The sequence below is a fragment of the Ursus maritimus genome, unplaced genomic scaffold (assembly GCF_017311325.1).
Source record: "Ursus maritimus isolate PB19 unplaced genomic scaffold, ASM1731132v1 scaffold_10, whole genome shotgun sequence".
NCBI lineage: Eukaryota > Metazoa > Chordata > Mammalia > Carnivora > Ursidae > Ursus > Ursus maritimus.
In genome coordinates this window covers 20,552,568-20,576,963 of record NW_024423344.1, presented here as the reverse complement: position 1 = coordinate 20,576,963, position 24,396 = coordinate 20,552,568, and the positions used below count along the sequence as shown (strand labels likewise).

At 36.6% G+C, this 24,396-nt stretch overlaps 2 protein-coding genes across 5 annotated transcripts in view; one reads left to right on the top strand and one right to left on the bottom strand.

Annotated features, from left to right (window-relative positions):
- SERPINE3 (serpin family E member 3) overlaps positions 1-9,034 on the top strand; it is a 28,959-nt gene extending 19,925 nt beyond the window's left edge. Inside the window, exons 6-7 of the mRNA XM_008706888.2 lie at positions 7,670-7,756; positions 8,259-9,034. Of these exons, the coding sequence (XP_008705110.2) occupies positions 7,670-7,756; positions 8,259-8,533 (362 nt within the window). The 3' untranslated portion in view covers positions 8,534-9,034. The remainder of the gene's footprint in view (positions 1-7,669; positions 7,757-8,258) is intronic.
- Positions 9,035-9,145: 111 nt separating this feature from the next.
- INTS6 (integrator complex subunit 6) overlaps positions 9,146-24,396 on the bottom strand; it is a 90,657-nt gene continuing 75,406 nt past the window's right edge. For all 4 annotated transcript variants that reach the window (XM_040622510.1, XM_040622516.1, XM_040622520.1 and 1 more), the window contains 7 exons: positions 23,530-23,745; positions 21,235-21,361; positions 20,274-20,416; positions 19,847-20,078; positions 15,169-15,540; positions 14,041-14,134; positions 9,146-12,411 (listed from right to left, as the gene is read on the bottom strand). In XM_040622510.1, coding sequence (XP_040478444.1) covers positions 12,318-12,411; positions 14,041-14,134; positions 15,169-15,540; positions 19,847-20,078; positions 20,274-20,416; positions 21,235-21,361; positions 23,530-23,745 — 1,278 coding nt within the window. In that variant the 3' untranslated portion in view covers positions 9,146-12,317. The remainder of the gene's footprint in view (positions 12,412-14,040; positions 14,135-15,168; positions 15,541-19,846; positions 20,079-20,273; positions 20,417-21,234; positions 21,362-23,529; positions 23,746-24,396) is intronic.

The following is a 24,396-nucleotide window of genomic DNA, read 5'->3' as shown; positions in this document are numbered from 1 at the left end:
TTAGGAATCAGATAGAGATGGAGAAGTGGGAGGCAAGTGTTACATTAACCAGCACTCAAACCTTGGCAGACCATGTTCCTGCCTATAGCAGTACCTAAGCAAAGACTCCAACCAGCAGGAATGCCCATCTGCAAAGCCATCCTGGGGCCCCATATGGCCAGAGAGCTTGGTTGGCAGTTCTGCCTGATTTGGGTCCCTAGTCAGTGGGCCATACTACCACTCTACCTTGCAAGAAAGCAAATTCACAGCCCTACCCAACTGCTAGGCATAGTTTCAAGTCCCATCCATCAAGGAAGCCTGACAAGAGAACCCAGCTAGCTGAGAAGCCCTCCTACAGCTCTGCTTGGGTGGAGAAACTGGCCAGCAGCCCTACCCAACTGTTGAGCATATACCCTACCTCCACATAACCAGGGAGTCTGAAGAATGACCTTGGGCAGCCTTGCAGCCCAGCCCACAGTGCTACCAAGTCACAGAGCCCAGCCTGCAGCCCCACCCAACTTCAGGGCACAGCTGGCAGCCCCACCTGAGCATGGAGCCTGGTCAGCAGCACCATCCAGTTGGGAAGCACAGCATGAGGCTACCTGACCAGGAGAGATTGTAGTCCCTCTCATAGTTACCCAATCATGGTGTCCACCCAGTGGTACCACCCTGCCAGGGAACACAGTCCACAACCTCATCAACCAAGAGTTGATTGCAGACTTAGGGGCTCAACCTGACAGTGAAAGGGTTGAGCCACTAACTCTGACATAGCCAGAAGCACCGCCTGAACAGTGAGCCCACCCAGCCACCCTGCTTGAATACAGAACCCAACCAGCAGTCCCATCCAGCCATAGAAACCAGGCAGCAGCACCGCCCCTGCAAACTCAGAGCACATGGAGAGGCTTTGCCCACACAGAGATGATGATAGTAAGCCCTCCTCCCCACAAATTCTACCAGCTGACTGGTAAAGGTCTTTCCTTACCAAAGCAAACCTATAAAGCCTGGAAAAGGAGACCACTTACTGAAATGCACAGATACCAATACAAAGAAGGACCATGAAAAATCAGAAAAATATACCATCCAAAGAAATGAATAAAGCTCCAATAACTACCCTAAAATATGGAGATGTATGAACTGTCTGACAAAGAATTCAGAACAATCCTCTAAAAGAAGTTCAGCAGACTACAAGAGCACAGAGACAACTAAACAATATTAGGAAAATAGTGCATGAACAAAATGAAAAGTTAAAGAAATAGAAACCATCGAAAAAACTGAAACAAAACAAAACAAAAAACCCAAACAGAGACCCTAAAGCTAAAGAATAAAATGACTGCACTGAAGAATTCAGTAGAGAGCTTCAACAAGACTCAGCCAAGTAGAGGAAACAAGCAACTAGAAGATAAATCATTCGAAATTATCTAGTCAGAGGAACAAAAAGATAAAAAGAATGAAAGAGGGGGCACCTGGGTGGCTCAGCTCTTAAGTGTCTGCCTTCGGCTCAGGTCATGATCCCAGGGTCCTGGGATCGAGCCCCAGATAGGGCTCTCTGCCTGGCTGGAAGCCTGCTTCTCCCTCTCACACTCCCCTTGTGTGTGTTCCCTCTCTCACTGTCTCGCTCTGTCAAATAAGTAAGTAAAATCTTAAAAAAAAAAAAAAAAAAAGATAGAGTGAAGAAAGCCTGTGGGAATTGGGCAGTCCCCAAAAGAAAAAATATACTCATTATGGGAATCCCAAAAGATGAAAGGAAAAAACAGGGAAAGTCTGCTTAAAGCAATAATGGCCAAAAACATCCCCAAAATGGGGAGAGAAATGGGTTTCCAGATTCACGAGGCCCAAGGAATCCCAATAGGTTGAACCCAAAAAGGGCTACACCAAGACACATTATAACTAAATTGTCAAAACGAAGACAAAGAATTTTAAAAGCAGCAAGAGAGAAGAAACAAGCTACATACAAGGGAACCCACATAAGATGATCAATGGATTGCTCAACAGAAACTAGAGGACAGGCTAGAGTGGAATGACACCTACAAAATTTTGAAAGAAAAAAACTGTCAATCAAGAACACTATACCTGGCAGAGTTGTCCTTCACAAGTGAAGCAGAGATAAAACTTTTCCAAACCAACAAAGGCTAAGGGAATTTATCACCACTACACCTGCCTTACAAGATATGCTAAAGGACATTCTTCAAGCTGAAATAAAGATGCTAATTAACACCATAAAAATGTATGAATATGTAAAAATCACTGTAATGGTAAATATATAGTCAAAATCAGATTCTCTAGTATGTAATAGTGGTACATAATTACAACTAATCAGCAAATTCAGTAAAGTTGCAGGATAAAAAATGAACATACAAATATGAGTTTCTTTATACTAACAATGAACTATCTGAAAAAGAAATCAAGAAAACAATTCCACTTACAATTGCATCAGAAACAATAAAATACTTAGGAATAAATTTAACCAAGTGAAGTGAAATATCTCTACATTGAAAACTTCAACACACTGATGAAAGAAACTGAAAAAGACACACATAAATGGGAAAACATCCTCTGCTCATGGATTAGAAGAATTAATATTGTTAAAGTGTCTCCACTACCCAAACCAATCCTCAGATTCAATGCACTCCCTATCAAAAGTCCAATGGCGTTTTCCACAGAAATAGAAAAAAAAACTCTAAAATTCGTGCGGAACCACAAAAGACCCCAAATAGCCAAAGCCATCCTGAGAAAGAACAAAGCTGGAGAATCACATTCCCAGAGTTCAAATGCTATTACAAATCTATAGTAATCAAAACAGTATGGTACTGGCATAAAAACAGACATGTAGGCAAATGGGATAGAATCAAAACCCCAGAACTAAATCTAGGTATATTCAGTCAACTAATATTTGACAAAGAAGCCAATAATACTCCACAGGGAAAAGATAGTCTTTTCAATGAATGGTATTGGGAAAACAAGATATTCACATTCAAAAGAATGAAACTGGACCCGTATCTTACAACACTCACAAAAATTAACTCAAAATGGGTAAAGACTTAAAATGTCTGAAACCATGAAACTCTTAGAAGAAAACATAGGAGAAAAGCTCCTTGAAATGGTCTTGGCAATGACTTTTGGATCTGACACCAAAAGTATTAGCAACAAAAGCAAAAAAAACTGGGACTACATCAAACTAAAAGTGTCTTCATAGCAAAAGAAATAAAATGAGGGATGCCTGGGTGGCTCAGTTGGTTAAGCATCTGCCTTCAGCTCAGGTCATGATCCCAGGGTCCTGGGATTGAGACCCTCATTGGGCTCCTTGCTCGGCAAGGAGCCTGCTTCTCCCTCTGCCTGCCATTCCCCTTGCTTGTGTGTGCGCGCTCTCTCTCTCTCTCTCTGACAAATGAATAAAATCTTTTAAAAAAAGAAAGAACAAAATGAAAAGGAAACCTACAGAATGGGAGAATATTTGTAAACAACATATCTAAGGGATTAATATCCAAAATGTATAAGGAACTCATACAACCTAATTGTAAATAATAATAACAGTCTGATTTTTAAATGGACAGAGGATCTGAATAAAAGTTTTTCCAAATAAGATATTCAAATAACCAACAGCTACATGAAAATGTGCTGATCATCACTAATCATCAGGGAAATGCAAATCAAAACCACAGTGAGCTATCACCTCATACCTGTTAGAATAGATATTATCAAAAAGACAAGAGATAACAAATGCTGGCAAGGACGTGGAGAAAAGGAACTTTGTACGCTGTTGACAGGAATTTAAATCAGTCCAACCATTATAGACAGCCCTATGGAGGTTTCTCAAAAAATAAACGTAGAACTACCACATTATCCAGCAATTCTACTTCTGAGTATGTGCCCAAAGGAAATTAATTCATTATCAAAGAAATCAATGCACCCCCATATTGATAGCATTATTTACAATAGCCAAGATATGGGAAAAAGAGTAAGTGTCCATGAGCAGATGAATGGATAGAGAAGCTGTGGTATGTATATTTTGATGGAATATTATTTAGCCATAAAAAAGAAGGAAATTCTGCTATTTGCAACAACTTGGAAAAACCTTGAAAACATTATGCTAGGTGAAATAAATCAGAGAGAAAGACACTGTACGACCTCCCTTACATGTAGAAACTAAAAAAAATCAAACTCACAGAAACAGAGTAGATTGATGGTTGCCAGGGGCAGGGAGGGAGAGGAATTGGGGGGTTGGGTGAAGGTGATCAAAGGGTACAAACTTCCAGTTATAAGTTCTAGGGATGTAATGGGTGACTGACTATGGTTAACAATGCTGTATTATATATTTGGAAGTTGAGAAGACAATAGATCTTACAATACACACAAAAATTGTAACTATGTGAGGTGATGGAGGTGTTAATCTTGTTGTGGTGATCATATTGCAATATATACATATATCAAATCATCACATTATACACCTTAAACTTACACAATGTTATTATCAATTACATCTCAAAAAGCTGGGTGGCAGGGAGATGTAGGCTTAAGGAGAAGAATGAAGAAAGTAATTGACCACAGCCTGGCTCCAGAGGCCATTTCAGATTCTTTTTAGCACTCTCTCCATATATCCAGGGCTGGGTGCTATGTGACACACTCCATCTGTTACAACTAAGTGATAAGATAAGAAAGATAAACTAGAAGCAAAGTCTGGCAATAATTGTTTTAAAGCCACTAAATTTGCCAATAGTAAGTAATAATAATTGGAAAGACAAATGACCCAGCAAATGATGTTTAGCCTGCATTTTGAGAAGCTGAGGACCAGATGTTGGGACATTGATTTACATTTTGCAAATCTTGTGTTTATACGTTGTCATTATGAAGACTCTTCAACCTTTTGAGAGTATGATCAACCATAAACAAAAAATGATGGTCTCCACTAACAAAGGGGAAAGAGGCACTGAAACAATCATTTGGGTGAAACTTGCCAAAGACCCATTCTGTGCTGTACCCCTATGATTCTATGGATACCAACCAACATTTCCTTACAAGTGAAATCAGATTAAAGAACATTAAGGCAGCTGTTTTTATGGGGAAATGAAATTAACGTACAATGTGAGGAGTGTCTGTTATTCATTCATCCAACATTTACTGAACATAATTAGGTACCAAGCATTTAACTACCATGCTAGTTAGGTGAAGTAAAAAATATATAAAATTAATTAAACAGCTTCTGCCTACTAGGAGCTAGAAATCTAAAAAGAAAGGTTGACGTGAATACTTGTAGAAATTATGGAAGAGTGGAGAGTATGACAGGAAGGAGGGTAAGAAGAATCTTAACACTTCACTTTGGATATTGAAATGTAATATAGGAGCGAATGGGTTTATGATGGGCAACAGTTTGCCAGAGGGCTAATCTGGTACATCTAGAGACGGGATGATGCAGGTTGTTCCATGGGGAAACATTACATATTATAGTCCTCCTGCAGAGACTCACTACAAATACTATCATATAAGCAGCTCTAAGAAGTCCACTATTAAAAACAAAAACACAAAACTACTCAACTGCATTTCCCATTTTAATTAATCATGGATCCCTTTTTATAGCATAGCACCTAGAAACAATCTTGGGAACCAATTTTGGGAAAATAGGTTGTACGACCCTCAGTGGCACTAAGTAGCTGCCAACACTGCAGAAGATGAACCCAAAGCAGGAGAATCGCTTTGTGCTTGGATTCTTCTCCGTCACTTTCATTAGTCGCATTACATTTCAATAGCTGCTTGACAAAAGTACGCAAATAGAGATCTGTAATGTAAGATCGAGCAAGAAGAGAAACACAAACCTACAATGATCCCTGAATTCTTCTTTTGATCACAAATGTTGGTCTTCTAAAATGTTTAACTCTTCCCAGAGATAAAATGTAAGAGAGGTATGGATGCTGGGGCAAGACAGGCCATGGGTCTTGGCTCAATGGCTCTGCAAACATGTAACTGTCAATTATTGGACCACTCCTGTAGTGTGATGGAGAAAAGCTATTTAAATGAAAACTCCTCAAGAAACTGTAATAGCCAAGCCTATCTAACTGGAGACTCATTCATACGAATTAGTCCTATTTTTCATTGTGCCAAGGTGCCTAAACTCTAACACAACCACATTTACTGTATTTTAGCTGGTAGAGAGTTTCAGAGTGAACCTCTGCTAACTTCATTGACACTGATTTGAAATATTCAGATACCACATCACAGTAATGAGGTCAGATTAGTAAAACCTCATGACCATCAGAGAACCATTATTTATCCAAAAAAATTCTAATTTTGGCACTGCATTTCAGTTTGCCCGATGAGCTAGTGAGAGAAACTATGAATTAGAAATTTCTTTTCTAAAAGATCCTACAGAAAAAGACCAACTGCTAAAAATCAGATTCTTCACTGGTTTTAGGACAAATGATACCAGATGAATGTTTCCATTGATTTTTCCCTTCCTCTGGCCCTTGTCTGGTCCCCTTCAATGATGCTGGAAAATAACTGTTTCTTACAACAAATATAGCCAACTCACAATTTCCTGTGTATACCTTATTTAGAAGATGGATGAATTGCTGCATATCCTATACTCGGCTGGTTTTATTCTCTCACGACATTCATTTGCATCTCCTTGTATGTGCATGAAAAATGCAAAACAATTTAATTAGTCTAAGATGAAACAAAGCAGCTCTCTCAAAATACATCATGTATATTGAAATGATTATTTTAAGACTCATGCCACAGATCCCTTTCCAGTGGCATGCTAGAGTTGACTAGAATACTTCTTGCAAGGTGGTATTTTTTTGTGGCAGGGTGGGGTGGAAATGGGTGCTGCACTGTCAGTAAACCTGCAAATGCCCAATTTCTACTTCTTATCAAGTGTGGGACCTCAGAGCACTTAACAGCTCATTCTCAAAAGAAAGGGTAGGTATAACTATCTAAAGTTCTAAAGATTCTTATTTTCCTTCGTTATTACGTCAAGTACCATGTCACTGTGGAGAGTTGTTTAAAAATGATTAATGGTTAAATTACAAAAGGCTATCAATTCCTCTAAAGTAATCATTCATATTCCTTTTTGCTAAGCTTCTTTGAAACTGTTAGCACACTTATCATCTTTGCAGATTCTAGCCCATGGGGCAAATTAATTGCATAACTGAGTGCAGTATACTGAATGCAGTCATGCAGCTTTAGACACATTTTTAATACACTGAGTTATGCCTTTTAAGGTCCATAGTTCAAACCTGTGACTGTCGCTTAAAACTGGCTCTTAAAACGCAGTCCAAGAAAGCATTCGGGCAAATCATCTTAGAAGCTGGCTGAAAATGCAGATTCTTGGGCTCCAGAATCCATTCTAACATGTACTCTGGCAATTCTTATACCACCAAAGTTTAAAAAATACTGGCTGAAGGAAAGATTTCAGTATTAACCAGAAATTACTTTGAAAACTATTGAAAAAACAGGGCACAGCTCTATATAGTAATTTGGGAGGGATTATTTATTAAATTCACCAAATCTGAGGTTTTAAAAGTTACATAAAATATTGCAGCTTAAGAATTTTCCAAACAAATCTCTCCCTAGCTATAGTAAGCAGCATGAGAGACTGTAATTAAGTTAAGTACATTCTTTAAAAATACGCTCAAAATCCTTAAGCTAAATGCATTAAAAATGGAAATAAACAATTCACATTTTTATTTCCTGGGATTAGGCCAAGATGCCTTTTATGTTTCCGAAGCAATCCACAAAGCCAAGATTGAGGTTTCAGAGGAAGGCACCAAGGCCTCTACAGCCACAGGTATGCTCATAAAGGGGTCAGCAGCACTCAGTCACACTGCTTGCCCTTATCTGCCTTGTCAGATTTATCCAGTTCAAGCTCTGCATTTCTAAACCTTCCCACTAAAAACCCCAGTCCAGATGTGGAATAGCATTTTTTAAAAAGAAATGTTAACACAGAGCAAAGAGTTTGAAAAATGATGGGAGAAGAGAAATCCATTTTGAAAAGGATTTGTCCCATCATTCCCATAAACAAGGAATGAAGTCATTCTGAAAATTACTTTTAGTAAGGAATTTATTCCATGAGGTATTTTGAAAATGGGACACAGGGTTGGCTAAGTGACATCGTCTTAACTTTCCCATTTGTAGCCCCATCATAACACTAAACAATGAAATATCATTAGGATCCTTTCATTTCTTCAAAATCAAGGGATATAACTGACTTCATATCCAATTTTAATAGTGACTTTCCTCAAATGAATAGAAAATGCAATGGATTCTTCTATTCTTTTTCTGTCCTGCAGCTCTGTTGTTACTGAAAAGGTCTCGGATTCCTTTTTTTAAAGCAGATCGACCATTCTTCTTTTTCCTGAGAGAACCCGACACAGGTAGGGCAGTATTTTTTGACAGAATTCAGATAAATATGTATCAGCATCTTTCTAGCAAGAAGCGCCCACTTGTCCACTGTGGCCTAGAACAAGCATTCTTTCCAGCTAGTTTCTATGGCTTTGGAAGCTTCCCAGTTTCTTGTCGCGTATCCTCAGAAAGGGGAGTGTTCCATAACTACAGAGGAAACTAATATCCTCCATGTTGTTTTTGACTTCTCCTTCAGCTCATTTTTTAGTTGATGCGGATTTTTAAAAATTCAGGTTTCTACTTCTGGGGAGACTTAGAAAGATCATGAAAGTAAAATAAATGATAAATCTTGACTTTTCCCCCAGTTGTTGCCTCGCTTTCTCATCACTGTAGGACAAAAGATAGTTCCTTCAGGGGACTAGCATATCCAAGTAGTCTTCTGACTCCGCAACCCCAGTATTCTAGTGAATGGACCTGGATTTCTAGTTTTTCTGTTGATCTTTCTCACGCTTGCTGAAATGCCACAAAAATCAAGTGTTTGCCCTCGTACTTCTAAGTCCCACTTTGCAATCTCATCTTAAGCCAAAGATGGTATGGTACAGGCAAAGCCTTAGCACATCGGAAGGACAAGCAGAGGTCCTTTCAGCTTCAACAATGAACAAAGTACTCAAATTATTCCTCTCAATGTTCCCCCTCCCCCCTGACAATTATTTATCAGCCTGGGAAGGAAAAGAGATTCTCAGTAAAGAGTTGTTGGCAAGTCGAAACAATGTGTTAAAAAGAAATAGGATGGAACAAGACTAACAAAATCAAGCAAAAGTGGATCTACTTTAACTAAACATCAGGCATTATTTTTATTTATGGAGAGAAAAAAAGGTCAAAAGTTAGAATAATGAGAATTACGCATAGGTTTTACACAAATTGTTAAGGAAATACTGTCAACATCATTTTATCTGAGAATCATTTGCATACTGCTGTAACTTGTGCTAGAAATCAAAGGAACACTTTTGTGACAAAAAGGATGAAGATAATCATTCACTAGGAAATAATCTATTTGGGGATTATTTGGGGAGAAAAAGTCCATCAACAGAATATATCCTCCTAGGGTTTCACCATGATCATTCCAACCCCATGTTTATTAGATGAAATTGTCACTTATCACTCAGAACAGCAACAGAGAGCCCTCTCTTAGAAAGGATACATGTCAAAAAAATGAAAGATGAAAAAAATGACAGGTTCTACTTCCTCAAGAAACAGAGACAGGACTAAAAGTGAACAGAAAGGTCATTGTCAAAAGCTGATAGCCAATAAAAGTTGATGACAGTTAAAAGAGAATGATTTCTCTTTTGGAATTCAACTGCATAAAAATGACGTAAAACTTTTGAACTAGTAAAGGACACACCACTATTTCAATGATAGTTTTCAGAACTGCCTCAATAAACAATGAAAATAAAAGGCTAATCCAAAACCAGTTCCATAATCCGCCGCACGTCTAAATCTAGTCCTTGTGAATTTATTTACTCTTTCCGGGAGGTATTTGCCTACATAATTCAAGGCAAAGTGGCTACTCTTCTGGTGAGAGAGGGGTATTAAAGAGATAGAAATCAGTCTCAGCTTTCAGTACACCAAACTGATAAATCTTACTGATTAGGGCAAATAATGAATCCATTGACAAATGGGACACATATGGGAACATTAAGAAAAATGATCTTAATCTTAAGATTAAACTGTTGGAGAATATCATTTGACCTGCCTAAAGCCACCCGGTGATCTAAAGGGCCTAAGAGGCATGATATTCCCCTGAAATATACCCCCTCCCTCCCCTTTGCTTACAAGAATTCTGTAGTATTTTACTAATTTAACTAATATGCCCAGTTTCTTAAAATGTAAAAACCTGCGAGATGGGATATTAAGCTTGAGTTTCGATTGGTTTCAAACCTTGTGACTAGGTCTTGGATGCGGCAGGCTATAGAGTAGGATGGCGGAGATTAAGGACAGAAAGAGGAGACTGAAACTGTTTCTTCTCCCAACTCCCTCTAGGGTTCATCACAAAAAAGGTAATAAAGGTGAAGGGTTTAAAGTAAAGGATTATTACCTCATGAGCAATCTGTAAAATGGAAATAAGAACCTCCTGATAAGGAAAGCTGGTAAACATCGGAAAAGACTGAATCCCTTTCCTAAATATTCTTGTTAGTAAGAACTTTTATCTGAATGACTTGTAATCCCTTCTATTAATCACAGAATCGAAATATACATAAAGACAATTTAAGACCAGACAGTATATGCTGGATGTTGTGTAGCTCTTGAATTTAGCAGTGACTGCAGGTAATTACCTTAACAACTCCAACTATTAAATGATATCCTGCTTTAAAGGTATTTGTAGAGGTAAAAAAGGTTTAAAGAATTGCATATGAAAATACTATGTAACATTACATTAAATGCCTCTTTTTCTTGACAGGATTTGTCTTCAGCATTGGGAGAGTTTCAAATCCCCTAGACTAAATTAAGAGATCTCAAGCATGTTCTCCACTTTCATCTATGATTTTCTTTATAAAAAGTTACAATTGCATTCTGCTATACCCTTGAAATTTTAAAAATGTTCTGCTAAAGTGTAAAAAGATAAGGGTATGTGATTTTCAAATATTATGAAACTAAAATTCCATCAATTTTACTATAATTTTATAAATTTATTTTGCCCTCTCTTAATCTAAATGTATTTTAACCTTCCTTTCTACTGGTTACCCCAAAAGCACTACAAGGCACAGCAGTGATCTGTGAAAGGTGAGTGAGTGAGTCTGGTCATAGGGTCATGTCCTCAGTGAAGACACATGAGGTCATGCTGGACTGAAGTGAACAGGGTTGGTTTTTCCTTATCCTGGGTAGTTCAGGGGGAATGCACAAGGAGCAAAGTCATCTTAAATGTTTCCTTTCCATTTAGCCTCTAAACAAAATGGAGAGTTTATGTATTAGATTAGCAGAGAACAAAGAGATCCCCTTTGAACCCCCAATTTGTTGTGGGACTTTCGTAAGCATGGCATCAAGCTGCTAAAGACTAGACATTTCAGAGTATGTGGTGTACCCCAAACTTACAACTCCCTAACTAACAAACAGCTTCAACTTAGTGCCATCCACAATCCTAGTGAGAAAGGAAAAAGGTGTTGGGAGTAAAGAAACCAATATTAAAGATGTATGTTTTTAAACAGCTTTTAAAGTGTCTGCCTATTTGCCCCAGATACCGTCATTTCTATTAGCTAGGCAGAAATGGGAGTATGTTGGTGTGGCCAACAAAATCTAAGAACATAGAGTAAAAAGACAATGCAGGTTATGTAACAGGTAATTACAGTTAGCTTTAACAAATATGAACTTCAAGTGGTGTATTTTTCCAATGCTTAAAAAGCAAGGCCTTTAAAATTCCATTATCCTTAAGATGGTTTTAAATGATTACTTTAAATGTGATTATTTCCTAAACCACACAAGAGTAAAATAGAGCATTTATTGATGGAATAACAAAAGTGCTTTTCTTAAATATTCTTCAAAATACATTTGTACAACTTACAATAATATATCCAAAATAACTGTATATACAAAACATTACCTAGTTTTAATGTATGTGCTTTTTTCCCCAAAAATTACAAAGTAACTTCTTTTTTATTTTTTTGGCAAAGTTCAACCTTAACAGAGGTGACAATTTTAAAGGTTGGTTTAAGAAAATAGAACCTGAGGGAAATTGACACGCAAGAGTCAATGACAAGCAAGAGATTTGGAGGAATATTTTTAGTTTGTTAAATAAAAATGTGTTTTAGAGTGATATTTTTCACATTACAAAAATAAACCAAAATGAAGAAAAGGTCACTGTAAAATGATGGAAAAAGGATCTGTAGACTTGCTCTTAGTATTTCAAATAGCCAACAATGCATGTCAAAAAATGAATGCAAGATCACAACAGTCTTGTATTTACTTTGTATTTGGAGAAGATAGTGAAATAAGTGGCCACATTCTGTTTTCTTTTAATTGCTATTAATATGGTTGATCTGATTGGCTCTTCGATGAATTTCATCCAAGAAGTTCTCCAGTTGTTCTATTAGCATTCGTTTTTTAAACCTGTATAAAAAAAATAAGTAATAGCACTCTCAATTTCTTTTTAATGGATATAGATCATCATAAATTTTTTTGTTTTGTTTTGTTTTTAAAAGACAGAAACTGCCTTGGGAAGATTTTTCAAAGGAAAATGAAAATGAAAAAACAACAACTTTATGACATATAAAATTCACGAAGATAAGCAAATTATTTTATCAGTGCAGAATTACAGTTTGTTCCTAAAACAAATGATCCAGGCCCAGGTACAATGGAAGTTATTTGTTCTACATCCAAAAAGAAAAATTTAAAAAACCCTAACATTTACAAGGGTTACAAATATTACAACAAAATTTGGACTCTCCAAAGCAATGACTCCAATAGCTTCTTTTGCTCTTTAAAAGATGAATGTTGAAAGGAATGTGAAAAAAGTATGAATATAATCCCCACAAAACAGAAGAAGAAATGAATTGGATGGTAGCATTAAAAAACCCTTGGGTTCTATTATAATGTGAAAGCTAGCAAATCAAGGATAATTAGATATCAGTGGTATAGGATATAGTAAACATTTAAAGTTCAAGTGACAATTTGAGATTTTTTTCACTAATATAGTAAACTAAAATTGCATTCATCTATGTAAGTACTAATACTAACAATGCTTTTTAGAGTATCCAAAAACACTGCCCAGCCTATACCCACACTGCCTCTCTACTTGTAAATTCATATGAATAGCCACCATAATATTACACATCTCTCTAAAAGGTGGCAGAAGTAGAGGGCAGGCACCAGGAGTACAGCTAAATCCAAGATGAAGTTTGAGTTGATAGAAGGTTACATAAAGAAAAGAATAGGTTAAATACTCAAAATAAATAACATGAAAAGTTACGGCCTTATCTTGAACCTTCAAAGTGGCCTACGCTCTAGCCACTCCAAAAAAAAAAAAAAAAAAAAAAAATTAACTGCTCTATCTAAAAGTACCTTTATGCGTAGCATGGAAGAAACTGGGGGACTATTAAAGGGTGGGCATATTTAGAAGGTCAGATAACACGAAGTTTTCTTAGAATACTAAAGAAGTCTTAAAAGAAAAATAAATGTTTTTTGTACTCCCTAAACGCATACAACTATGCTTTCCAGTTAACTGCACTTCATAGTTACCATTTATAATCTTGATCCACATTCCTTGTATTAAAGTACATAATCCTGGGCTACTGAAGCAATCAGAATAAGGCCCATTTGTCCAACTCTGCTCCCCTTAATTACATGTTTTCCCACGTACAAATGAACTGAATCCAAATATCGTCTTTCAAGGTTATTTCTAATTACTGATTAATGTTAGCTATAGTCCAAATAAACAAAGGAGAAAAATTAAAGGCGATAAGATATAAAGACCCCAAAAAGCCACAGAGTAGGATAAATGAAAATTATGCAAGTATCTGTAATCTGTAGGGAGAAAACGTCCATAATTGGTGAAGAATTTGCGTATGGCTGTTTTTTAAGGGAACTTCTTTCAATAAACTAAAAAAAAGAACTAAATACACATGGGTGTGTCATATATATGCATACTACCACAAGTACAAAACAGATATTATGAAAATACTGACTGTAAGCTGGGGACTCATTTCATAATCATTTCAAAATGTGCAATAGATTATTTACCTTGATGCTTCTTTAATGACATTTTGTAAAAATATTAGTCTTGTTTGTAAACTGCCTTGCACATGCTTCAGTAACGTGAAGATTCTTTCATATTCTTAAAACAAGAGAAGCAAAAAGAAAAAATTAAGTGGCTTTTCTATGCACTCTTATTCAATATTTTTCTACTGCAGTTTACTGTATCAAGATATACCACACAAAACCAAGATATTCCACGTAAAATTTTCACCACTAAGAATTTTATAAAACATATATTTCATCATATATCAGCAAAGATGAAATGACTTGTTAAACTGCATTCTTGGTAAAAGTTCCCATGAAGATATCAAACAGCTTAGTGAAGTAAGTGAAGAGGTTTCTGGTAGTGCCACTGAAAAAGCAGCAAGGTGCCTCCATCCTTATACTTCAAATTCTAAACTACAGTTCCCATGGTAGGGAGGGGCAAATGCAAGGGGGAAAAATGGGTAGAAGTGCTATTTCAGTTTCCAGTTTTCACCTAAAACTCTGCCAAGGACTATCCGCTCCTCAACGGCAGGGGCTATCCTGACCCACTTCTGAGCAATCCACAGGTCACTGTATCATCACAGCAGTGATCTGTCAGTATCTTTTGAATGAATGCCAGTAATATTGAAATTTTATCCCACAAAGTTCTTTAGTATTCATGTAATAGACAGCTTTTATAACTTCTGTTTTTTGGCCTAAACACATCCCGGGTCACTGTCATAGTTTAAACCTTAAAGGCAGCAGTAGACACTATGCCAGGAACTTCACAGACATGAAGTCATCTAATATTCACTCCATCTTTTTGGGTTTGCTGCTACATTCAATTGCAGTTGCTGTGCAGAAAAATACTCAGGACTCCAGGTCCCTGTCATGGTAGGAACTATGTGCAATTTATCTGTGTGTTCTTTAAGCTCTGCTCTCAGTCCCTCCTGCTTACCATATCTACCCATAACACTTTGCATACAGCAGATATTTAGTTTTGTAGTTTGAATAAAGAATCAAATCTTATATAGCTCATACGTTGTTTGGCACTGACCTAGAATCAGATCTATGTTTTTAGTTAATTTGACTCTTTTCTTTGAGCACACACAGAAATCAAATATGAGGTTTGCCTCTAATTATACATACTTCTTCCTGGCTTTCGGATCTCTTTCATTATTTGTGCTTTTAGTTCAGTGTTGACCTCTTCATGGCTTCTGCAATGCATCAATTTCTTTCCTTTGTTGAGTGAAGACGCTGGTATATTTTCTTCAGGACACTGTTCTTTATCTCTTGATTCCTCATGATTTTCTAAAAATCCACCAACAGTGAGGTCATTAGTTCCTAAATGGTCATGACCGAGAGCCTCTGTATGATTGGTTGGTCGTTCCAGCAAATTGGCTGGAGAAGAAGGTGAAAATTCAGTATCCATAGCATTTGGTGTAATATCTGATGAAAGTTGGTCTGCAACATGATTTTCAACCACATCATCTATTGTCGAATCATTAGTGGCTTCTGAAACTAAAAGCAAAGAAAAAAAATGATGTGAGCCGATTTCAAAGAACACAGTAAAAAAAAAGTTACAAATATTACAGCAAATCACAACTAATCTCCCTGATGGAATCAAATTAACAGATACTATGATAAGTTCTTAAGCTTTGCCAAAGAGATGGTGGATTTCAATGTCAAACATTTACCGTATTTACAAAATCTGTACAATTTTTGCCCTTAGGAAAAAAAATAAAAGACAATTTCAAACAACTTTTAGTTCTCTGCTTTATTCTATGGTGATTTACTGAACAAGTAGATTTCTAATACTTTAGGGAAATATAGAGAGAGCCTTAGCTCATTCCAACTGACCTCTGCCTTATACACCCACTATCATTTAGAGGCAAAAGTAAACACAGGAAGTCCAAACTGTTCAATACTCTGCAGGGAACACGCCGTCAAAGAGGTCACTTTATAGTATACTCTTTTCTTATAACCACCCATCCAGTCTTTGTTACTTGAGCAACACAGAACAGCCTGGTGCCCACTGCAGCTCATCAGATTACTAGACTTAAAAAAAACTTGCCCCCCACAGGAAGCAGCTGAATTAGAAGTTCCCTGACTGCTCACCAAACCTCCAGGACACCAGCTGAAGTCACCTCTAATTTCCCTCATTTACTGTCCAAAAGGTAAACTCATTCCCACAAAAATCCCCTAGACTTCTAACTCCCTCTCCAAATCCCCTTCCGTGACTTGCAAATTTTCCTGAATATTCTCTATGACAACTCCTGCTTTAACTGAAACCCAGAGCTCTGGCCGAGAAACTGCTCTTCTTTTCAGACTTGAAGTAGAAATTCCTTTCTCTCAAACACTCTCCACAGACTTAAAATAAGGATGTGGAGTCACTGACTCCTTCACCTTCTAGTGCCACTTCAAGATACGTTCTCCATGCGCTCCTGTAACACTCTTGCTCTTGTGAGGCTCAACTATGCTACTCTGCTCATCCTCTCTCTCCTTATCACTAGCTTGACTGATCTCCACGGCACGCCTCTGTGGTCACACCTGGTTCACAGACTTCCTTCTACCCCCATGTCCCTTGGGCGTTGTCCTAGGTCATTAGTAGTCAAAGTGTGGTCTAATACAAGCAGTATTAACACCATCAGAGAGTTTGCTAGAAATGCTCACCTTGAGCCCGGCTCTAAACCACGAATTCGAATCCGCAGTTTAACTAGATCCCCTGGTGATTCGATTATACACTCAAGTCTGAGAAGTACTATAGTATGTGACTTCAGTGTCTATGCAGATCACCTGCCAAGAACATGGCCTCTCAATTCTTTAATTTCTCATCTCTCTTGCCTCACAAATCAAACACAAATCTATGGATAGAGGAGCATAAGCTTTATCTTTGCAGGACTCCTGCTGTTTTTCTGTAACTCAGCCAGACTCTTATTCTAGCAACTCCTCCACTTTCTCCCTCCTGGTCATCAGATCCTACCTTCTAGATGCTTCTTTCTTATCTATCCTACTTACATCCCATAATGTATTACTTTTTACCTGTGTCCTAAATTCTCTCATTCTATATTGTCCTCCCATGATACCTGCCAGACAAAACTCTGAATGTGAAGGCTCTATCTGCTTGCTCTAGACCTGCATTTGCAGTGATGAGCACTACTGGAGAAGTACGACCCAGCTCTGCAGAGTGATCACCTTCACCAGCCAGGGTTCCTGGATCTCAGTGCTACCTAGCAATCTTATTACAACCTTTTCTCCCTCTCCCACAAAAGACCATTCTAACCTTCTCCACTCGCTTAACATCTCTGACTTTCCCAATTTCTCCTTCCCTCTCGGGAGTATACATCACCTCCTACTTCACAGAGGAAAGAAAAGCAGAGCCGTGAAACAGGAACTTCTCTACTTCCACTGTTAAACTTGCGCCCACACCCATTCTGCTTCAGTGGAAGCAGCATTCTTTCATCTGGGCTCTGGACCATTCCCTTCTGCCTTCCCAGTGATTTTGTGCTGATTATGCTTTCTCTCATCTTCATTTTTAGCCTCTCTCTACTGGTTCCATCACACCAGCATTTAAACATGCTCACCTCTGTCATCTTAAAGACAAAGCAAAGTCACCATTTTTAACCCCATGACTGCTTCCAGCTATCACTTTCTTTTCCCATCTCCCCGATGCAGCTAAACTTCTTAAACTGGTTGTTTACATTCACTGTCTCCATTTTCTCATCTCTCACTCCTCAACCCACTTCTTTAGTGTTCTGTCCCCTTTACTCCACCAGACTTGCTCTTGCTAAGGTAGCCTAAGACCAACAGAACTCTTCCAATCCTCGTGACTGATATGTTTAAGTATCTGAAACTGCCGACTCTCATGATGTCAAATTCTTCTCATCTCCTATTTCTTGGAGCCTTCCTTCTCAATCTCTTCTTTTGATCCTTATTTCTCTCCTTAACTTTGGCACTTCCAAATTCTGTTCTAGGCTGCTTCTTCTCATTGTTTCCCTTGGTGTGATTTAACTCACTCCAGTGGAGGTTAAGAATGCCTCCTCCACCTCCCTCTTTTTCCCCGTCTCTCCTTCCGAGGTCTAAACTAAAATACTCATCTTCTACCTCAGGATCTCCACGTGGCTATTTAATGGGCGCCTCTAAACTCACTCATCCTCTCTTCCTCCATTCCACCCTGTCACCCTCGTCTACCCAGCATCTCTCAACTCCTCTCTTGCCCTGGCTCTAATATCCAGTCCATCATCACCAAGTCTTTGCTGGTATATCCAAGTATTTCTCAAATACATGTTCTCAAAACTCCACTGCCAGGTCATTAGCTCTTCCCTGAGTTTCCTAACTACTTTCTGTGCATCCATAATAATTACTTAATAACATCAAATATCCTAGCAATGTCCACAATCTAATTACCTTATACATTTTCTATTTGTAGGGAAAGTTTGATTTTATTTGTTTCAGGGTCCAAATCAGGCCCTGTACATTTTACGGTTTATATGTCTTTTAAAACTACCTTTTAATCTATAAAATTCTTCTGTAACCTCTCTTTTTTTCTATGCATTTTTTTCTGGAAACATACAGACCCCATATTCTCTGTCTTACAGTTCCCCATAATCCAGATTATGCTAATTGTATCCCTGTTTTGTCATTTAATATGTTCCTCTATCCTTTGCATTTCCTATAAATTGGTAGTTAGATCTAGAGGCTTGATCAGATTAAGGTTCAATTTTTTTCTTTTTTTTTGGCAAGAGTACTTCAAAAGTAGTACTGTACAATTCCATCAGGAGGTATAGAATATTTGGTTTCTCTCCAGTTAAGATGTTATAAACTACAAATGATCACTACCTATATAATTAATGCAATCATTAATTCACTAAGGGTTCCCCTAAATCCATTCTTGTTCTTTCCTAACAATATTCCACACAGTACAGTTGGCCTGGTCTTTATAAAATGCTAATCAAATCAGGTCACTAGCTCTTCAAAACCTTTCAAAGATTCTCATTGTCCTTAAAGTCTAGAATCTTTACAATGGCCTCCAAGGCCCTCCATGATCTGGCCTCAGCCTATCTTTCATTACTTAACTTATCTCATTCCCAACACCTTTGCTATACTAGGATTCTTTCAGTTCCCTTAACCCCTTCTCCTTAGTGTGTACGTTTGCACACATTCGTATACGACCACTGTAGCATACAGTAGTACATAGCAAACTGCTTAGCACTACTACCAAATGCACAGCTTTAGTGCAACAATTCCCATTCACCCTTCAAATTGTGGCTTAAACATAACTTCCTCAATAAAGGGTTCTGACCCCACAAACTAAGTTAAATCCTCTTACCACATGCTGCCAAAACATACTCGACTTCCCTTTTAGAACATTCATCACATTTCTAATGAAACATTCAACGGCTGTCTTTCCTTACTCATTAGAAATGAAGGCAGAGATCACTATTGTCTCGTTCACCGCTATACCTCAATGTCTAGCACTATTTACAATAGCTTATGTATTTAATTATCAGTTATTCAATTAACCTGACATTGAAAACCATCTTTCTGTGGGTATTGACAATGCCCCTTTAATAACTGTTATTTTGAAATACTTAAGATTTGCAAATGATATTTAGATCATGCTAGCTATAATAAATATACAAAATGTCCAACAAATGTTTATTAAAAAGACATATAAAATGATTACATGCTAATTTAGAAGAAACGAGTATCTTCTCTAGACACTCTTGGGCTTTATCAATCAATATTTTCTATAATCTATTACAAAAATCTCTTCCCCACGAAGAAACAAAAAGCAACAAATAACTTTTTTTAAAAAAACCCTTACTTTTATGAAGAGGAAGGGGTTTAATAAGATCTGGCTGTGCTTGAGTCACAGGTACAGGTGGTCCTTTTCCTCCAATATGATTGTTCACAACTGGATTCTGTTGTCTGCCTCTTAGTAGTGGAGACATACAGCGACGTCTTTTAGGGATCCCTTGCATATTTGGTTCTCCAGGTCGTTTATGTTTATTTTGAGGTCCAGCCACAAATTCATCTGCTTCATCTATCATCATACCCTATAACAAAAAAGAATATAATTTCCCTGGACTTACATACAGTCTTTAAATGGCACAATTCCAATCCCCATTAGAGCAACTATATTATAAATATGTTGACATTTATTAGTCTACCAAGAAAAGTAGCTTACTTTAGTTAAATTAAGAACTGTTAAATCCACAAATGGATCATACAATGGAACATTTCAAGTTTACCTTTTTATCTAGCTTAAAGGGGTTGCCAAATGTATGCAACCTTCGAGGCTGATCAGGATCAAGTTCTCTTAGTGGAGAAGGTACTTGCTTGAGGTATTCCTGGTAATTCCCCATTTGTGCTATAGGAACACTGTGCACTTGATCTTTTCAAATAGAAGAGAGCAACAACAAAAGTTAGCCTCACTAAAACAGTACTGTTTAATTATCAAATAATGTCTTCTTATATATGAATGCTACCTGGTATTATTCAAGGCAGTCTTCCCTTACCATATGTGCCAAATTAGTGTGTTGTCACTACAAATATTGTGACAAAAACGAAGTCTTTTTGAGATTTTTAAAATGAAATTTAAGAGCTGATTTTATCTTCTAAACAAAGCAAGAATATTGCAGTTAATTTGAGTGTGCAAAATAAGCAATATGTGTTAACATTACCATGAAAAGGAATGTCTGCTCTATTCCCATTAAGCAAAATTTAATTATAGCAATATTTATAGAAAAGATATATCACACAGATAACCCTTTTTATATAAAGCTATAGTTGGAATGCTTACATCAGAGATGGCCAAGAGTTAAATTCTCATCTGACTTGATTTGTAGTACATGCCACGGATACAGTTGAAGGAACAGGACATGTACTGACCAATGAAGTTAAATCACCAGATACCAGTATGTCACACGAAAATGATTTTGTGTGTTGCGTGAATGCATGAACAAAGCCAAAAAAGAAACTCAGCTGCTAACAAAGGTTGTCATCTCTGGGGAACAGAATTTGGGGCCACAATGATGACAGAAAGGAATGTAGAGAATCAGGGATGACTTACTTCTTCATTTGTTTGAATTTACGAAGAAAATATAATACTACTATAGTAATTCTTTAAAAGTTACACTATCATACCATGTTTTTTCAATATAAAGAAAGAAATTCACAAAAGAAATACCATTATTGAAACCATGATCTAACCTTCATCCTGTCCTTTAAGAAATCTGCGGGTGCTCTTCAAAAGATTAGATCTCATTCTTGTTAAGTGATCCAAAAGATTCCGCCTTGGTATGTCATATGCATTTCTAAATGTCTGTGGCTTCAAATCCTATCGAAAAACATTGAAAGACAAAATTTATTTTCAAATATAGAATTAAAAGAGACTAAAATCTCTAGCCTGCAACACAGGTTTGGAAATAAGAAATACAAGTCTCATTAGCTTTAAAAATAGAATAAAGAATTATGATGCAAGCTTAACATACTGTTTTGAAAACCAGAAGATCAAAATTGGTAATGAGTTCAACCAAATAACTCAAATTCACATCTTTCAAGATTTTATTATATATTCTGGCTAAGGGAAGTAAATATCTTACAAAACGAATTTTCACATTTTAAAGACTTTGAAGGTTTAAAGAAGAAACATAGTTTGAGGTATAATCCACATACAATAAATTAACTCATTTTAGGTATACAGTTTGATGAGTATCAGTAAATTTACAGTTGTGAAACCATTACCACAATCCAGTTTAAGAACACTTCCATCATCCCAGGAAAGTTCTTTGTGCCCATTTGTAGTCAATCCATTTTCCTATCCCCAGGCATCCACTGATCTGCTTCCTGTCACCCTACATTCCACTTTTTAAGTGGAATTTTGCTATATCAAATCTTTTCCATCTGGCTTTTTCCACTAAGGACAGTGTTTTGAGATTCATCCATGTTATTAATGTATCAGTAGTCTGTTCTTTTTTATTGCAGAGTAGTATTCCATTCTATGGCTATACCTCTCTTTATCCATTTTCCAGCTGATGAACAGTTTTCTTTTCAGTTTTGGTGATTATGAATAATGCTGCTATGAACATTTGCATACAAAGCCTTTATATGGACATACATCTTCATTTCTCTCATGTAGATAGATACCTTTGAGTAGAACTGCTGGTCATATAGGAAGTATAGCCATTCTAGTGGGTGGGAAGTGGGATCTCATTATAGTTTTAATTTGCATTTCCCTAATGGCCATTAAGCTACAGCATCTTTTAATATGTGTTTGAATCTGTGTATCTTATTTAGTGAATTATCTGTTCAAAGATTTTGCCCATTTTTTATCAGATGTTTGTTTTTTTATCACTGAGTTGCAGGAGTTCTTTATCTATTTTGATACAAATGCTTTGTTCTATATATACTTTTCTCCTAGGCTGTAGCTTGCCTGTTCAAGTTTCTTTTGTAGACAAAAATTTAAATTTTAATGAAGTTCAATTTATCAAGTTGTGTGTGTGTGTGCTTTTTGTGTTATATTTGAGAAATCTTCGATGACCCCTGACCCAACGTCATGAAGACTTTCTCTTGTTTTCTTCTAGAATTTTATAGTTTTAATTCTTACAATTAAGACCATGAGCACTCCAAGTAATATGAATGAGATAATGGTCAAGTTTATTATTTTGAATATAGTTATCCAATTGTTCCAGCACTGTTTCTGAAGAGATTGTCTTCTTACCCACTGAATTATTGTGGCACCTCTGTTAAAAATTAATTGACTACATGTGTGAGGGCCTACTTCTAGACCCTCTTCAGTTCTACTGATCCATATGTTTACCCATATGCCAACAACGCAACATGTTGAACAACTTTACAGTAACTTTCAAAATTAGATAGTACAAGTATTCTAACTTTATTATTTTGCAAAATTGTTTCAGCCATACTAGGACCTTTAAATTAATTTCCATATAAATTTTAGATCAGCTTGTCTGTTTCTACAAAAAAGGCTACTGGGATGAAGATTTTTTTAATAATGAATATTCATAAGGCATTTTAGGATCATGCTATGTACCCAAGGTCATCAGTATAAGTACCAAACTGCAATGAACTCTAAGACTAGCTATGTAACTTCAGGCAATCTTTAAGTCTTGTTTTCTTTCTTTCTTTTTTTTTTTTTAAAGTAATTGCTACAACCAAAATGGGGCTCAAACTCACAACCCCAAGATCCAGAGTCGCATGCTCTACCAACTGAGTCAGCCAGGCACCCCGTCTGTTTTCTCATCTATAAAATGAACGGGTTGGTTTACTCATCAGTCCATCTATTCATCCATTCAGCATGTACGATGTTTGTTTTAATTCTAAAATTCCATGATTCAATAATAGTGTTAATGATCGTTATTCTTCAGAGGTCTAGAAGTACTTCTGAAGTTTGGACAAACTAAACATCAGTTAATGGAAAATTTGATTTATTTAACAATACAACAGAATATAACCTGAGCAGTACTAAATTCACATAACTATTACCTTATTGAGCAAAGCAACTTGGAACCCAGTGTATTCTTTCATATTAAGGTCTAGCAGTCTGTGAGGAACATCCTCTGAAATTCCCTGGAGCAACTGTTGAAAATCTTTCCTATAAGCCATTGATAAACCATGTGATCGGCTTCGCACTTTAATTCCAGTTTCCTGTACTACTTTTTTGCCCACAGATCCGATGACTCGATCAGATTCTATTTTGGCCTAAAGTAAAAATAAATAAGACATAGTCTTAACATAATCTAAATTAATAAATTAAATACTAATAGTTTTGGTCTTCTATAAATTAAATATTTATTTATGTTATAAAATGTATACAATTGTAAACTCAAGTAGCACAGGTTATGTCAAGTTCTTGGTAAACTAAATATAGTTTAAATAAAAATGTCTTACAGTTTTAAATCATTACAATTATAACCTTCTGGAGCAGGGCAAACAAAAACAACTTCAATTTATTTTTATGTACTAACACCCACTACACTTAAACCATGAAATGTAAGTGCACCCTAAATAAAAATATGGATTTCCAATTCAGAGGTCATATAAAAATCAGAAAAAAAAATCTCATCAGTATTTATTTAAAGACACTATTATTAGCACCTAACTAAATGTTCATAGGGTAACAAATGATGATGTAGTTTTTCTATGGAAAACAAAATAGCAATATTTTGACTCTATCCAACCTACATCTCAATGAGCAGAAGTACAGATGGCAGAAGCACTGGAAAAATATTTTATATGGTATTAATATCTTGGCAGTCTAACTGTATACTGCTTGACTACCAGAGTATCTATTAATGTGATTTATGCTCAAAATGATAAAATTCAGTGTTTTTTATAAATATTTCAAAAGAA